The sequence below is a fragment of the Pseudonaja textilis genome, chromosome 5, assembly GCF_049901715.1.
Source record: "Pseudonaja textilis isolate UNSWEBS1 chromosome 5, rPseTex1.2, whole genome shotgun sequence".
Taxonomy (NCBI): Eukaryota; Metazoa; Chordata; class Lepidosauria; order Squamata; family Elapidae; genus Pseudonaja; species Pseudonaja textilis.
This window is the reverse complement of record NC_141994.1, coordinates 53,769,544-53,785,901: the sequence shown is the minus strand read 5'-3', so window position 1 is coordinate 53,785,901 and position 16,358 is coordinate 53,769,544. Positions and strand designations below refer to the sequence as shown.

The 16,358-nt window shown below is 37.8% G+C and overlaps 1 protein-coding gene across 1 annotated transcript in view; it reads left to right on the top strand.

Annotated features, from left to right (window-relative positions):
* Nucleotides 1-16,358, top strand: part of STAB2 (stabilin 2) — an 88,643-nt gene that overhangs the window by 40,782 nt on the left and 31,503 nt on the right. The window contains exons 30-41 of the mRNA XM_026703296.2: nucleotides 1,129-1,243; nucleotides 2,029-2,106; nucleotides 2,628-2,732; nucleotides 2,818-2,925; nucleotides 6,205-6,336; nucleotides 7,553-7,681; nucleotides 9,825-9,881; nucleotides 11,368-11,457; nucleotides 12,011-12,206; nucleotides 13,433-13,528; nucleotides 14,773-14,818; nucleotides 15,527-15,603. Coding sequence (XP_026559081.2) covers nucleotides 1,129-1,243; nucleotides 2,029-2,106; nucleotides 2,628-2,732; nucleotides 2,818-2,925; nucleotides 6,205-6,336; nucleotides 7,553-7,681; nucleotides 9,825-9,881; nucleotides 11,368-11,457; nucleotides 12,011-12,206; nucleotides 13,433-13,528; nucleotides 14,773-14,818; nucleotides 15,527-15,603 — 1,229 coding nt within the window. The remainder of the gene's footprint in view (nucleotides 1-1,128; nucleotides 1,244-2,028; nucleotides 2,107-2,627; nucleotides 2,733-2,817; nucleotides 2,926-6,204; nucleotides 6,337-7,552; nucleotides 7,682-9,824; nucleotides 9,882-11,367; nucleotides 11,458-12,010; nucleotides 12,207-13,432; nucleotides 13,529-14,772; nucleotides 14,819-15,526; nucleotides 15,604-16,358) is intronic.

The window sequence follows — 16,358 nt, the reverse complement described above, 5'->3', positions numbered from 1 at the left end:
TGACCAAAATTGGATGCAGTATCCCAAGTGTGGTCTTACTAAAGAAGTATAAAGCAGTAGTAACACTTAAGACCTTGATACAATTTCTGTTATATACCCAAGGATTGCATTGGCTCTGTTGGAAGCTGTAGCACACTGCTGGCTTACACTTATGGCTATCTACTAGGATTTCTCTCACGGTTATCTACTAGGACTCCTCAGTTAACAGATTCTATCTATTTTATATCTATATATTTGGTTTTTCTTGCCTAAATGTAAAACATTACTTTTGTCACCACTGAACTGCATTTTGTTAGATAGGGCCCAGTGTTCAAGTCCATCAAGATCCTCCTGGATGTCACCCAAAGCTCCCTCACAGGATTGATTTTTTTTTGGGGGGGGGGTTGCAAGAAAAAAGACTTCCCCATACATGTTGCCTTGAGGTCTCAGAGAGAAAAATCAAGAGATATATTCAGTATGACATAAGAATTAAATATTAATAATGAAATAAACTTATAATATACTAAAACAACTGAAAAAACAAAACTAAATGAAATGAAATGAAAAGAACAAAGCATGGTCAAGAAGATGAAATCAAGAAAGAACTGGCATTGCATAGAAAAGATGTGAATGTTTACTTGAAAATATAACAGTGGTTTCAAGTACCTACATTCCATATGATTGTGAAATCATTTATGGCAAGGAACTACATGGGGGCGGGGGCATTGACAGAAAGAACTTTATCACCTAGGTCAGGGGCAGGGAAAGTTGGCTCTTTTATCACTTATGGACTTCAACTCCCAGAATTCCTGAGTGAGCCATAAAAGTTTCCCCATCCCTGGCCTACTGGTTTTTCAGTTGTGGGGGAAATCAATTTTTGACTTGAATGGGACTGTTTAATATACAAACATAGGACTTGAATGGGACTGTTTAATATACAAACGTAGGGCTTGAATGGGACTGTTTATTATGTCCTACATTTGTATATTAAGCAGTCCCATTCATGTCAAAAATTGATTTGGAGATGATTATGGTTTGACTGATGCTGCTGTAAACTGTGAATTGGTCCCACGCTAACAGTTTTGGATTCAGAAAGATGCAACTCTCTATAAGCAAATCAATACTTTACATCATGCTTTCTCCCATTAGGCATCACATATTAAATGGAACATACAGAGTTGAGGATCTCCGAACCCTGTCACAATCTAATGGATTTGCAAGGACATTGCAGGACAACTTCCTAACATTGTCGGAAAGAAATGAGGTATGTTGGCCATTATGCTACACCCATCACTTTAGGTGGTTCCTCTCATGTGTGCTAAGAAAAGATATGCTGAACTTGTGTTCTGTTGAATTTAAACATGTTTCTCCAAAGGGCCCAAATGAGAAATCTTTCGTAAAATGTGACATTGGGACCATAGTATGACACAGCTGAAACTGGTTTCCCCCAAAAGATAATTATTATTTTTTTATATTTTTTCCTTCTGTTGAAAGCCACAGATGAATGTTACATTGAGCAGCTCAAGGTACATGTTACAATGGTCCCAATCATGTACGGTAATCTCATAGGTGAGAAAGGATGAAGAGTGGTTTCATTCCATAGATCTAAAGTTAACATTACTATATTACCGAAGTTGAGCTGCCAGATCCTGGATGCCATTAGGATAACCATTAAATGGCAGCAAAATTTTCAGAATTTTTAGCAATGTGCTGATTTATGTACTAAGGAGGACATGGCTTAAAATGGAAAATTGCAAATAGAAGAGAACATTTGAATTGTACAGCTAAATGTCTATGGAGAAAAATGTGCTTTTTTAAGGCAATTGGGCTTTTTAAGGGTTTTTTTCCCTCTTTGAAAATGCTTTGCTTTTCAACTAAGAAGCTTCTTTCGTTCAAGAAAAAAAGTCAGTTGCCTTTTGGAAAAAGCACCTTTGGGATGTTTGAATTACACACACAGGGAACTGCAAATGTTAAGCAGACTTAGTCATTGTTTACTAGAAATCCAGCAAATTTTATGCATCTTATATAAGCCACTTTTCTCTTTTCCAGAATGTTTTAATTGATGGAGCTAACATAATAGTTGGTGATATTGCAGCCACAAATGGGATTATTCATGTGATAGATAAGGTATTATCAATATATTTTTCTTATATGCTCCCAAGTTATTTTGTCCATCCAACTGGGAGAACATTCTGTAGTTTTGAAAGTTTATCCACTATGATGTTTGTAAGAATTTTTACTTCTAATTTACTACTACCTGATTGTGAACTATAATTTAATTTTCCCCTTCCACTAGCAGAACTTCCTCTTAGTAAACCACGTAAATTACAATGTTATTCTTTGACCAAAATTTATGCCTATTACAGGTATTACCCAACCCATTTTATTAGGAATTTGACATTTGTACAAAATTGTTCTGTTTTGGGATGAAGAGAATCTTTGTTATTATTTGTCTGGAAATCAAGTGACAACTTCTATCCATAGCAGCACTTTCATTTTGCTAAATTTAGAATATTTTTTAAAAATCTCTTGAATGACAAATATATACCAAACATTTTTTCTTTTCCTATAGTTGTTGATAGGTTAGACCTTACTGCAGCAAAATGAATTATCTGAATCTGATCTTGTGTTCTTTTTTGTGTTTGCAGGTCCTGTTCCTGGCACCTCTCAGAGGAATGAGTGGCTCCTTGCCAAAACTGCTTCCTCGCTTAGAACAGATGCCGGACTACTCCATTTTCAGGAACTATATCATTGTAAATCCTCAAGTTCTTATTAAAATTGCCACGTATAAATCCAGCAAACTTACTTCATAATTTTCCATTTGTTTTTGCATAACAGCATTACAACCTGGCAAATGTCATAGAAGCAGCTCCTATGTATTCGGTTTTCGCTCCAAGTAACAATGCCATTGAAAGTTATCTGAAGGAAAAACAGTCAGCATCTCTAGTATGTATTAACTCCCAAGCCTTTCCTTGAGAAAATACCTTTAACTGAGGTTTGTTTGTTAACTGTCCAATGGCTCAGAGCAAAATTGAAACCATGGTGGTACTGGTGAGCATTCTGACATAAGGATAGCATGTTCTCTGAGATTCTGAGATTCTAAATAAGCAATGTCTGAGTGGGATGCATTAACTCTGCCTATCTAAACTGACTGAATAACTGAATTATGGCTTTGCTTTGGAGCTCCATATAAGTAGTCCTCAACTTATAACCATTTGTTTAACACCAAGGGCACTGAAAAGAGTGACTTATAACCAGGGGTAGGATTCTACCAGTTCTCACCTATTCGCTAGAACTGATTGTTAACATTCTAAGCAGTTCAGAGAACCGGTTGTTAGAAGAAATTACTGGCCTAATCCTGTAAGGAAGGCAAGAAGGAAACATTCTGGTGTTGCTTACAGAAACTGCCTCTCCGTTAACCTTTATTATATTCTTGGCAGGACTAGACTTCCTGTCTCAGGAACTTCTCTGGAGTTTTTTTTCCCTCCTTTGCTGGTACTTTGCTCGTGCGGAGTGACCATTTAAAGTTACAATGGCACTGAAAAAAGTGACTTATGACCATTTTTCACAGTTACAAGTGTAGCAGCATCCCCACAATCATGAAAGGCCAGGTGAGGAGATGCGTGCCTTGATGTGAGTGATATTGAGTTGGCACACCCAGCCAATAACATGACCACCAAGCCATGTCCACCCAGTACATGACCACCAAGCCACGCCCACCACCTAAGCCACATCCACAGAACTCGTTGTTAAAAATTTTGAATCCCACCCCTGCTTATAACTGTACTCCACGCTTACAAATTGTTTCAGCATCCCCATGTCACGTGATCAAAATTTGAATGCTTGGCAACTGGTTCGTTGCAGGGTTCCAGGCTCATGTAATCACCTTTTGCTACCCTTCTGACAAGCAAAGTCAATGGGGAAGGTAGATTTACTTAACACGCATGTTATTAACTGAATAACTGCAGTAAATCACTTAACAACTTTGGCAGGAAAGGTCATAAAGTGAGACAATATTCATTTAACAATTGTCTCATTTAGCAACATAAATTTTGGACTCAGTTGTTGTCCTAAGTCGGCAAGTATCTCTCATGATCTCTCATTTATTTTTGACTCTTTGATATTGGGCCCAAATAAAATTAGCATGATAAGGCATCATTCCTGCAGCCAACAAGCATGTTGCTATCAATTTGCCAAATTTATGTTGCTAAATGAAAGGTAGATCACTTTGTTCTTTTCTATTTCTGGATTGCCAAAATTCTGCATCAGAATGAACCCGAATGAACTGATTCATGAATAAATGATAAGAGGATGATAAGATAAATAAATAGAATTAAGGGGAGTATTCAAAATTCAGACTAGATGGTGATTGAACAGAGAAATCTGTCACCATTCTATAAAACAAACCAGGAGCATTATAGAAATGGCTAGTTTATATTATTATGAAAAAACAAAAAGTCGTGATTTGATGTTAATGCCTTATTTTACTGCAACAGAGAGAGTTGGAAATCAATGCTTTCTTTTTCCTAATCTTTCCTCGCTTTTCTTCCTCCCATTCCTCCCCACTGTTTCCCTATTTTCTTGTGTATTTTGTATCATATTTTATCTTATAACTCAGGGTGTCAAACTCGCGTCATCACAGCAGCATCACACGATGTATTGTGACTTTTTCCCCTTCGCTAAACCGGGTGTGGCCATGGCCAGCGCATGATGCATTCGGCCCGCGGGCCATGAGTTTGACAGCCCTGTTATAACTCAATAAAAATGTTAACTTAAAAAAAACAAACCAGGCACAGTGCAACAAAGTGATAACTGAGTTTGTCATTATTTAACCAAATCACTTATTCTTCTAAAACTAACTTCCTCTGCTTTGCTTTTATAAAACATGGATGAGTAGATAGTAAATTAATACATTACGGACATCCACAGTGTATGGTTTTAAAAAAAAATCAAGATGGTGGCCACCACAATGAGGTCAAAACTCATATCTGTTTTTTATGTGCCACCTATATAAAAATAGATGGACCTTTGATTACACCATTGTGGACCCAATACTCTCAAACTTTATTTTATTTATTTATTTTGATTTGTCAATTGCTTACAAGTTAATAAGTATAAGTATATACATGGTTATGAATACATGAAATGCATACATATAAGAAAAATAAAAAGAAACAATAGGACAGGGACGGTAGGCACATTGGTACACTTATGCACACCCCCTACAGACCTCTTAGGAAAAGGGTGAGGTCAATAGTAGACAGTCTAAGGTTAAAGTTTTTGGGGTTTAGGGAAGAAACCACAGAGTCAGGTAGAGTATTCCAGGCATCGATCAATCTTGCTGAAGTCATATTTCCTGCAATCAAGTTTGGTACGATTTACCTTGAGTTTGTATCTATTGTGTGCTCTTGTATTGTTATGTTTGAAGCTGAATAACTCAGTGTATCTGAATAAAAATTAAGATACAACACAGGAAGCCTTAGAATCAAATGCAAGTCATGTTTCTATTTAAATCCAAAAGAAATGTAATCTGCCTTCTAGAGCAGGGATTCTCAAACTTGGCAACTTTAAGACTTGTGGACTTCAACTCCCAGAATTCTCCAGCCAGCTTTACTGGACTTCAGAATTTTGGGCGTTGAAGTCCACAAATCTTAAAGTTGCCAAGTTTGAGAATCCCTGCTCTGGAGGCAAAATCATACAAATGAGGAGAAATCATCTTTTAATCTTTTCCCTTCCACAGTTTTTCTGATAAAACAGCAAAAGAGCTTTTTACCCTATTCTTGTGTCTCTGCCAAATATAGTGAGAAGCAAGTAATTGTAATCTTATGAATAGGCTCTGGCATTGATGTTTTGTACATATTTAAATTCTGATTGGTTTTTTTTTTCAGAAAGTTCATGTTAGAGACATAATTAATATAATCTAAGACCTGCACATTTTTTTCATTGGAGTCTTTGAATTAAATAGGGGTTTGTAATTTAAAAACTTACAAATCTCACTTAGCAGATAATCCAGAAAGTGTGCTCATGTTGTAAATTATGATCTCTCTATCATGGCACCATAAGCTTACTCTTTTTCTAAATTAAAAACCTTACATCCAGTCAAAAGGCAATTAGTAAAACATCTTCTGGCTGTTGAATGATGTTGACAACCAATTTTTATTAGGAAAATTGGAAATTTGACACCCTGCTAAAGTGTTCAACAATCACTATTCCTGGAAACCACAGGATGAAGATCAGATCCGGTTTCACATTATCCTGGGAGAGAAGCTCTTGAAAAATGACCTACATAATGGGATGTTCAAGACAACCATGCTTGGATTGTCCTTCAGAGTAGGATTCGTCATTCATGATGATCAGGTGAAGCCAGTATTCATTATCATGGCATTTGCTGTAATTTATTTATCTAAACACCTGCTCTTAGAAAAGATTTATATTGGCTTAATTGACTGTGTCAGAAAAACCCCACTGGTTTCAGTAAACAGGATTTTAAGCCAGACTCCCCAAGAGGATGTAATAGTATAAATGTATTTGTGTTCTCAGTTAATGAGGCAACTCATCAGATGTAAACATTAAATACGTGGATTAAGTGCTGGGTTTGAGGACGAACTCAAGAGAGTAGGATTGAACAAATGAATCAACATTAATCTTTGGCTATAACTAGGAGTCATCTCCGTAATGTCTCTTTGCTGCTTATTCCAAAGACAGTATTTTTTAAAGTGGGACAGTCATTTTTTTGCCCAAATAGTCTTAATCAAACTTTCCATATCTGGTGCTTTCTAGACATGATGGAATATAAGCCTATCATTCTACCCAGCATGATTATTAGTCATTGGTTTCGGAGATCTACTGGAGTGGTGTGGTGGCCTAGAATGGATCTCTTGCCTCACAATCAGGAGGCTGTGAGTTTGGTCCTAAGCAGAGGCAGATATTTCTCTTTCTTGGCACACTGAGAATATATCTGCCAAACAAAACTCCACCTTGGTGACAGGAAGGGCATCCGGCCATTAAAACACTCTGCTTGCTCCATTCGGTTACCCAGACTCCACCCTGCAAGGGATTATGAGATCATTAAATGACAATGATGAGTTTTGGAGATCTACTCTAAAGACTAGATTTTTAACAGAGACAGCAGCATCCATAACATCTTACCACTCTCATGATAAAAGAAATGTTGTGATATTACAACACATGCTTTGCAAGGGAACGGTTGTCGCCCTCACAATACACTTAGAAAAGGTGTGAGTCTTGCATTGCAACTCTTCTTACATCCCTCCCATGGATGATGCTGTTCAGAGAACCAGCTGCACAATGGTAACCAAGAGTTTTATTTTCATGGTTTAATTATATGCAGTTTAGTCATAAGGTCAGAAATAAACAAAATCTGCTCTTAGAGATGTACAGTGGTTTGAATAAGATGTAAATTTTGCAACTGCAGACTTTCAGATCAAAATTTTATTATGCAATGTCCTTTATTACTCAGACTGGCTGAATAAAATGGGGATGGGAGTAAATGTTATGCAAGCTACATTTTTATAAGTAATCTATCTCACATGTGTTCACATTTTGTGCACAGCTCTACATAAATGAGGCACCTATAAATTACCCAAATGTTGCAACAGATAAAGGAATAATCCATGGACTGGGAAGAGTAATGGAAATTGTAAAGAACAGATGTGATATTAATGATACTGTGATTGTAAATGTAAGTTGTGAGCTTCTGAACACGCATTGCATTTTTAATTAATGTGCACTGACAAAAATACTAATCAATATATACTTAAAACATAATGATTTTTGGCTTGTACTAAATATTAATGACGTATGTTGCAATTAACATTATAATAGCACAGCTGTATAACTCAAGCAATCCAGAACTTTCTATTAATGTGGTTTTATCTAGTTTCTGTAATAGAAACAATAACAGAATAACAGAGTTGGAAGGGACCTTGGAGATCTTCTAGTCCAGTGGTGGCTAATCTTTTTCGGCTTCCATGCACCAAGAATGCTTTCCGGGGGGCCCATGCCACTGCGCATGTGTGCAAGACCCCCTATGCACACTGCGCATTTCGGCACATTTGCGTCTGATCGCCCCACATGCACCGCGTGCCTCTGCACATGGCTCATGATTCCCCTGTGCGTGCTGTGTGTCTCTGTGCGTGCATGTGTGTCTCCCATGCCCCTACCCCTCCTCCACGCATGTGTGCCAGATGCCCAACAATCAGCTGTCAGGCAGTGATGCACACACACATGCGCAGTGAAGCTCTTCTGGGCAACCACTTGCATGCCGGCAAAAGTGGCTCTGTGTGCCACTTCCGGCATGCATGCCATAGGTTTGCCATCATGATTCTAGTCCAACTCCCTACTCAGGCAGGACACCCTATATCAGCGGTTGCCAACCGGTGGGCTGTGGCCCACCGGTGGGCCATGAGAAAATTTTGGTGGGCTGTAGAGAAATCTCACCCCCAGAGCACCCCCCCAAAAGCAATTAATCCAGGCTGCACAGAAACACAAGGCTGCGCCGCCCACATGACCCGCGGGAACCCTCTCCGACCACTCACTCCTTACCCAGCAAACTTGCCTGTGAAATTGCTATTTTTCCTTTTTCCGATCATCATCTGTTCTGCTGTGCAGGGAGATTTAGATTAGCTAGGAAGCAGGAAATGTTTGGATTTCTTGCTTTCTAGCTAGTCTTTAGATCTGCTTTTAAGCACAGCCAAACCTCCCTTAGGACTGAAGGTTCTATTATTCAGTGCAGACTCACAGCAAGCAAATTTGAGAGACTGAGCTAGCCAATGGCAGATAGATAGATCACTGAATGATTCTGTGAGCAACTCAATCTGCCTGCTTGCTTTGCCTGGTTTTGGGTAAAAGTTGCTCTTTTTTTATAAAAAAATCAATATTTACATAAATATTTATAATATTTACATACAAGCCATGCCCAGCCAGTCACATGACCACCAAGTCACACCCACAAATTAGGCCACACCCACAGAACCAGTTAGTGGTCCCTGGGATTTAAAATTATGAGTTTGGTGGTCCCTGAGATCCAAAAGGTTGGCAACCCCTTCCCTATACCATTCCAGACAAGTGACTGTCCAGTCTCTTTTTAAAAGCCTCTAGTGATGTTGTAAAGCCTCCAACGACAACTTCTGAAGGCAAGCCATTTCACTGGTTAATTGTGGGTTAACCAGTGGTCAATCAATACTTGGGGGAATAGCTCCAACAGATCCCAGGAAAATCATCAGAGTTTTCTGTCCAGAAGAGTGCAGTGCAGCTAAAATAATATACAGAACCTTCAAACTCCCAGGCCTCTGGTAGAGGACCTGAAATTGAGGAAGAAACATATCACCCATCGAGGGTCATGGCCCACAGGTACCCGGTTTATGTGCCAAAATGGAAACTCAAGTCTATCTATTTGCAGGTCAGATCTCCCAGATTTTCCATCTCACACCGTTCAGGACATCATTTATCATTCCCTATTCTACAGCCTCACAACAATCTATTATGGATCAAGATAGAAAGGAAGTGCTTGGGCCAATATCACAATCTTTCCTTGTGACTCTCGATATATCATCTTTCCTCCACTGATTTTATTTTGGTTGACAATGAGCAGCAGATGCCAAAATAAGAGACACAAAGGAAAGAAATGAAATGGGAATGCAATTTATATTCAAATAACAGAACAAAGTCACCTTGGGGAATAATTGTCAGAAAGATAAGGAAAGCAAATAAATTGAGGAAATAATCAAAGCTTCTCCGACTATGCAAGATCTCTTATGCTTATCTAGAAATACAGAAATGGTTTCTGGATCTACTGTTTGACAAATGTGTGTTTTCTTTTTAAGGGAAAGTGTGTACCCTGCTCACAGACATCTAGCTGCCCTACTGGAAGTACAAAAATTGTAAGTATTTGAGAATGAAATTGCAGTTAAGCAATTATGATAGCTTGGGCTCAAAACATTGGACATAATATAAATCTGACAGAGTGGGAGAACATTTGGAACCTAAGTTATAAATTAACAAACTAACAAAATCGGCCTCATATAAAGAGAATATCTATAAGATGTTTTATAGATGGTGCCTGCCTCCTGCGAGATTGGCAAAGATAAATCCCAACATGGAACCCAGCATGTTGGAAGTGCAAGAAAAAAAGAGGGTACTTTGTTCAGAAGCCCAGAAGTACTGGCTTAAAATTAAAAAAATGGTTGCAAGAGATCCTTAAGGAACAAATAGAATTGGAACCAGAATTATTTTTGTTAGGGATATTTAAAAAGAAATGTGGGAAAAATATAAAATATATAATATTATACATTTTAACGGCAGCTAGAATTGCTTATGCTCAATGTTGGAAGCACAACTGTATACCATCAGATGAATTGACCACTCAAAAAATAATGGCATGTGCTGAGATGGATAAATTAACCCTGATGTTACAAGAGAAAGAGGAGTCTGAATATTATAGAATTTGGGGAAAATGGTATGATTGGATTGAATTAAGACAGATGGATGATGGAAGAGTTAATGATAAGCAATGTATAGATTAAAGATTTATGTTCGCATAAATTGTATATATTTGTAAATAAGCACAAAATAGAAGTATATGAGATAGATGTCACACACTGTTAATGTCATAATATTAATATTTTTGTTTGGTTTTTAAAGATATAAAAGACTAATGAAGTTTATTAAAAAAAAGAGAGAGAATGAAACCTCTAGAAATAGGGAGCAACATCTGAGTGCCAGTTTGGTGCAATGATTAAAGTACTGACCTAGAAACCCAGGAGACTGTGAGTTCTGGTCCCATTTTAAGCATGGAAGCCAGCTAGTGACTTTGGACTAGTCACTCTCTCTCCGCCCAACTCATCTTACAGGGTCTTGTTGAATTTATGTTTTTTTAAAAAAAGTTTGCCACGAAAGCGACTGCCTGCGAAGGCTCCTGGATTGGGGCTGAAAGGCAAAAGCAGAATCAGTATGCTCCATCCCATAATTGGGTAGACCAGGTTGCCCTAATAGACCAGTCTCACCAGAAAAAAACAGTTGATCTTACAGAGTCACTATTGTGGAGAAAATAGGAGGAGGAGAAAAAATAAGTAGCCCAAGAAATGCCTGATTCAGCTGTTTTATCATTTTGGATTATCTGGTCAGGGGACAAAACAGCATTCTTTGTTGCTTAAAATTCTAAAGAACTTACTTGTAAAGAAAACTGTAAAATATTATCATGAATAGTTGATTTAAGAAATTTAATCACAGCAGGTCTGGACCTCAGTTTGGAGTTCAAATGAAAGCCAATAGAATTGCTTTATTTTTTTAAATATTTTAGAATAGCTTTTTGAAGCATTTTACATACGTCTTATTAAATTCACTAAAATTGTTTATTCTTTCATACAGCCAGGCAAGAAGGGAATCTGCTATTATGTCTCCTTGTATGGAATAACGATGCGTGTGGGATGCCAGTCAAAATGTACTAAAAGTAGAATTGTAAGCATACTATTGATACAATACCTTGTGAAAGAGGGTTAGATTTACACATTGCTTTGGATCTGTGATACTTAATCCAAGGGCAGGATTTGAATGGTGAATGAAAATGCCAAATCCAGTCTGACCATCTGGATGACTGTGCAGTGAACCATAACAATAAAAGGTTCAGCCTCTGTCTAAAAGGAATAGTTCAGATTTTAACACTGTTTTATGTACAGGTAAATTTTTGGAAACTACTCCAAAAGATTACTTAGAACTGAGCAACTCTGACTTAGCATGTTTATTTATTGTGGTTTGCAACACATGTTGTATAACTACAGCCGTCCTTGGTTATTTAAGGGGGAGAAAGCCTAAAATGAACAATGATGCAGCATAATGGGTGAAGAATGTGATCGGGTTATTATGTCTAATAATAAAATTATGTCCCAAAAGTTATCTATGTGCTCTTGAGAACTAGCTCAAGAATTCCATCCTTACTCTCTGGTTTTCTTCTTTTCTGAAGATTTCCAAAGATTCCAACTGCAGTAGCCCTAAAGTCTTTATTTCTTTTTAGACCAGAGAATGTTGTGCAGGCTTTTATGGCACACAGTGTGAGCCTTGTCCAGGATTATCTGGAAAAACGTGTTTTGGCAATGGAATTTGCTTGGATGGTATCAACGGCACTGGGTCTTGCGAGTGCGAAACAGGATTTGATGGTGTGGCCTGTGAGCGATGTTCTGAAGGCAAATATGGCACAAACTGTGACCAAGGTATTTCTGGTTTCAGAACCATTTACTTTGCTAAGTTTTCAAATAATTGTCACAGCTATAATGAATTATGCTACCCCAATCTTTTTACTTTTGTTTCTTGTGGGTCAGATTGAATTTTGGAGGATTGTCAAGGTTCCAAGTAATATAGCCCCAACAATGAGAACTCCAAGGCAGGCATATTCATCAAAGAACATTTTATTGGGACATATCATACTGGCACTAACTTGGTGGAAAACTAGCTATAGGTTCCTGCTGGTTTTATACCCAATTAAAAGTAGAACTTTTTCACTTCCCCGCAAAGCCACCAGTCACATGATCCAATCAGCATATAGTCCAGTTGCTAGGTGATTTCAGTCTCCACCTTTCAAATACCTGCATGAATGTCCTTGATTCCCAGGGGAAAGAATTTTATTTTGGCAAGAACCTTCCATTTATCTCTATAACCCCCTCTCTGCCTATTAGCTCCAGGCTGTGTCATCCCTGAAGAGAAACCTCCTTGGAGAAAAGCTACAGAAAAGAAAATGGCCACAGTTAAGCCAGCTTCAGGGTTGACAAAGATTTCCTTGAAGTGCAACTTAGTAGGATTCAAGTGGCTGAGGTGCTATCAATGAATAATCAAACATTTTAATCAACTTTTTGCTTAATTAATGTTTTACATTTTACTACTTTATTTTTCATCACGATTGATATTTCTGAATAATGGTATGGTTCATGGCCCATATGCTTCCCAACTGCATCTATTGTTTTCATTTGGTAAATAGATACTTCTTTTTGTATCCATCTGTTGTACACATGGAAGGATCCTTCAACAAATGAATCAACAATCATTCAATAAATATGAAGGTCTACTCTGCCATTTGTGTTAGATGTTGACCAGCTGTATGTAAAATAACTTGCTAGATCTCAGTGATTTCCACAAGGCAACCAGCTATAATTCTTCAGACTTTACTTCAGGGCTCAAGTTTTGAAAAGAAAGAAACAGCGCCATTGTTCAAACCATGTTATGTGTGTTATACTTGTAATATTACAACTTAGGCATGTTTAGTGAATGTAGACAAAGACATAGCTTATGCAATTGCAAAACAGACATAAATTATCATGTTAAAAATATTTCAGTAAATTGAATCACAAAAGCCTAGAAGAGTTTAAAGGAGAGCTGATGGTATGCTATTTGTTACTACTGTTTTATGAGCTATTCGGAATTAAAATCACCCCTTTGTTTTTAGAATGTGCTTGCATGTATGGGAGATGCAACAGTGGTATTAAAGGAGATGGGACCTGTGAATGTGATATTGGTTGGAGAGGTGTCAAATGTGACAGTGGTAAGTGCATTGCTGCATCCTATTTCAGAGTTAAAAGTAGTAATGGTGTCATCAGCAGCTCAGGCCAAGCGTCTCTTTTAAAGAGAGTTCATTCTCTCTACAATATGCAGAACCCAGCCACACATATTGGTTGTAGCCTGTCAGTTCCAGCAGAGCTAGCAGCAGAGTCAGATGAGGAGAAGTTTGAGGGAGACTCTGGGCTGGTTTCAGAACCTTTGAAAGACTCTGATAATGAAACAGCATCAGAGACAGAGGCAGAGCTAGAGCCTTCCATCTGCTCCCAGATGGAGAGGCAGCTGTCTTTGGGGCCTTAGCTGAGTGAGATGGAGGAACAGATGGGGCCCATCCCAGATGTGTGTATGAGTAGAGATGAAAGGAGGGGAGAGCAAAGGAAAGCAAAAAGCTGGCTCTCAGGGAAAAGCAGACATAGATGCTATTCAGTCCTGCCCTGGCTAGGAAATAAATAGTAGGGGTTTGAGAGTGGCCAGTTGTCACAGACAACCATTGGTTTTCTAGTATACAGCAAGCAATTCGGATTCCTTGGCCAGAACCAGGTTTGTTGGGACTAATTACATTTGGTTTTTGTTTATTCACATGAATAAAAGACTGTTCCGGCACTGTTTGGAAAAAGGGTTTGTTTTACTCATGAGTAAGTGACTTATCATTACTTGCAAAGGCTGGGTCAGAACAATATTTTTCTGCTGAAGGTCAAGGACAAAATAGGCCTCTTACATTCCATCAACAGAAAGTAGCTGATCTAGCAACTTAAATTTACAATAATAAGGCATTTGAGTCAGAAAGATAGGCTAAGAAGCCCATTCTTGATTGATATAGAGGAAAACATCTGTGGAGAGTTCAAAAGAAACAACATGAATTTGTTTCTTTGCTGTCCTGTGTCTCCTATGCTGTATCTCCTGGCTTTTTTTTTTTTTTTAGATTTTGCTTAGAAAAGGAACGGGCAGATGGAGAAAGGTGCTGTTTTTGTCAGTAAATTCTAGACAGAGTGAGCTTAGTTCTAACAGCAAAAAGGTGGTATTTGAACCAGAATACCAAAGTAAGTGCACGATTGAAGAAACATTTAAACCCACCTCAATTCTAACGTGATATAGTCCAAGAAAATCTGTACATATAGGTGAGCTCTACACATAGATTTCAGCTCAACAAAATAAAGGGAAGAAAGGAGAGGATGTCAGTCTTAGATTGTAGAATATTGACTAACAAAAACATTTTTTCCTCTTCTCTAGAAATCAGAGATGATAAGTGCAATAATACCTGCCACACCAGTGCCAAGTATGTATTGTATCAAACTAGTTAATGGATCCATACTTTCCTTTACTTTATCCTGACCCCTGACCCTAATGCTTTCTCTAACTGTAAAATTTAATTTGAGATGATTTGCAATCAGAGCCAGTTTGAGGTATTTGTTAATGCTTCGGATTAGAAACTGGGGGACCGTGAGTTCTACTCCTGCCTTAGGCACAAAGCCAGCTGGGTGGTCTTGGGCCAGTTCCTCTCTCTCAACGGCAAGAGATACGGCAAACCACTTCTGAAAAACCTTGCTAAGAAAACTGCACGGAGTTGATCTTGCAATTGCAAGTGATTAAATGGGTCATGCTTTTTTTTTTTTTACTTTTCCATTGTACTTGCCCTTGACTTCCACCACTCTGTGCCTTCTCTTTCTTCCAATCCAGCCAAGAAACTGACACTTACAAATGACTTTAGAAATTAAACCAACAGCTACAGGCTGCTCAGGCTGCAGACTGAATATGTTCGGTGTGGCAGAGAACTATTTTTAACAGAGAAAATACTTTCTATTTTTCATTTGCAAAGTTAATGTTTAATTAAATGCACACCTCATCTATTTAATATGTGGTAGACTTTTATTATGGCCCTGGTCAATGAAATGAGTTTATCTGATGCCAACTATCTGGTTTTCCAAGCATGCCATTTCTTTTTTATCAATTGCAAATTATAATCTGTCTTGATTTTCTATTTTAGTTGCTTTCTTAATCCTATTGGTCCACCGTATTGCAAGTGTGCAGCTGGGTTTAAAGGGAATGGTACATATTGTTCAGGTAAGTGGAATTTATTGTTGAAGAGTTCATGCAATTTTTGACATTCTCAAAATCTGATTTGGCAGGAGGTGGAATTAATATATTATGAGTTACATTAAAAATATTAATTAAAATTAATTTCTAATGTATTCCTTTCTTAAAAAAATAAGCTTTGAAAAATACTCATTTACTAACATTCAGCCAAAGAAAGCGTTGATAGCTAGTGGATATTGGAGTATATTTACTCACTGGCAATTAATTGTAAATCAGTTAGAAGTCCTGAGAAGAAGGCAGGGAAGAATCAGATACCTGTTAAAATCAAAACTTGACTGTATATAGTCAGTGGCAGCCCTTTCAAGACCTTGGACAGATTCCTGGGAACAAGTACTGTACCTTGTCCAGTAATCCTGAAATGTTTTGTGATTCTTGTATTCCTCTCAATTTATCTTTCACCAAATAAGAAAAAAAATAGAAAAATACTGTTTGAGTTAAGTCCGGTTTTGATCATGTTACCTTAGCAACTTTGTATTTGGCCCTGGGATTTCAAGGCAGTATCTCATCCAGGTATTGACCAAGTTGAACTTACATATAGTTTTTTCAAGAACAGCCTAAGACAGCTAGTCATATCCATATACCAAAAAGTTGAAGAGTGCAGAGCCATAATGCGGTTTGGACTCTAAAAATCTAGTAATGCCATATGAAGCTCATGGAGGAATGTTGTCTCTAGCTACTGTATTTCCCTGAAAATAAGACCTAACCAGAATATAAGCCCTAGC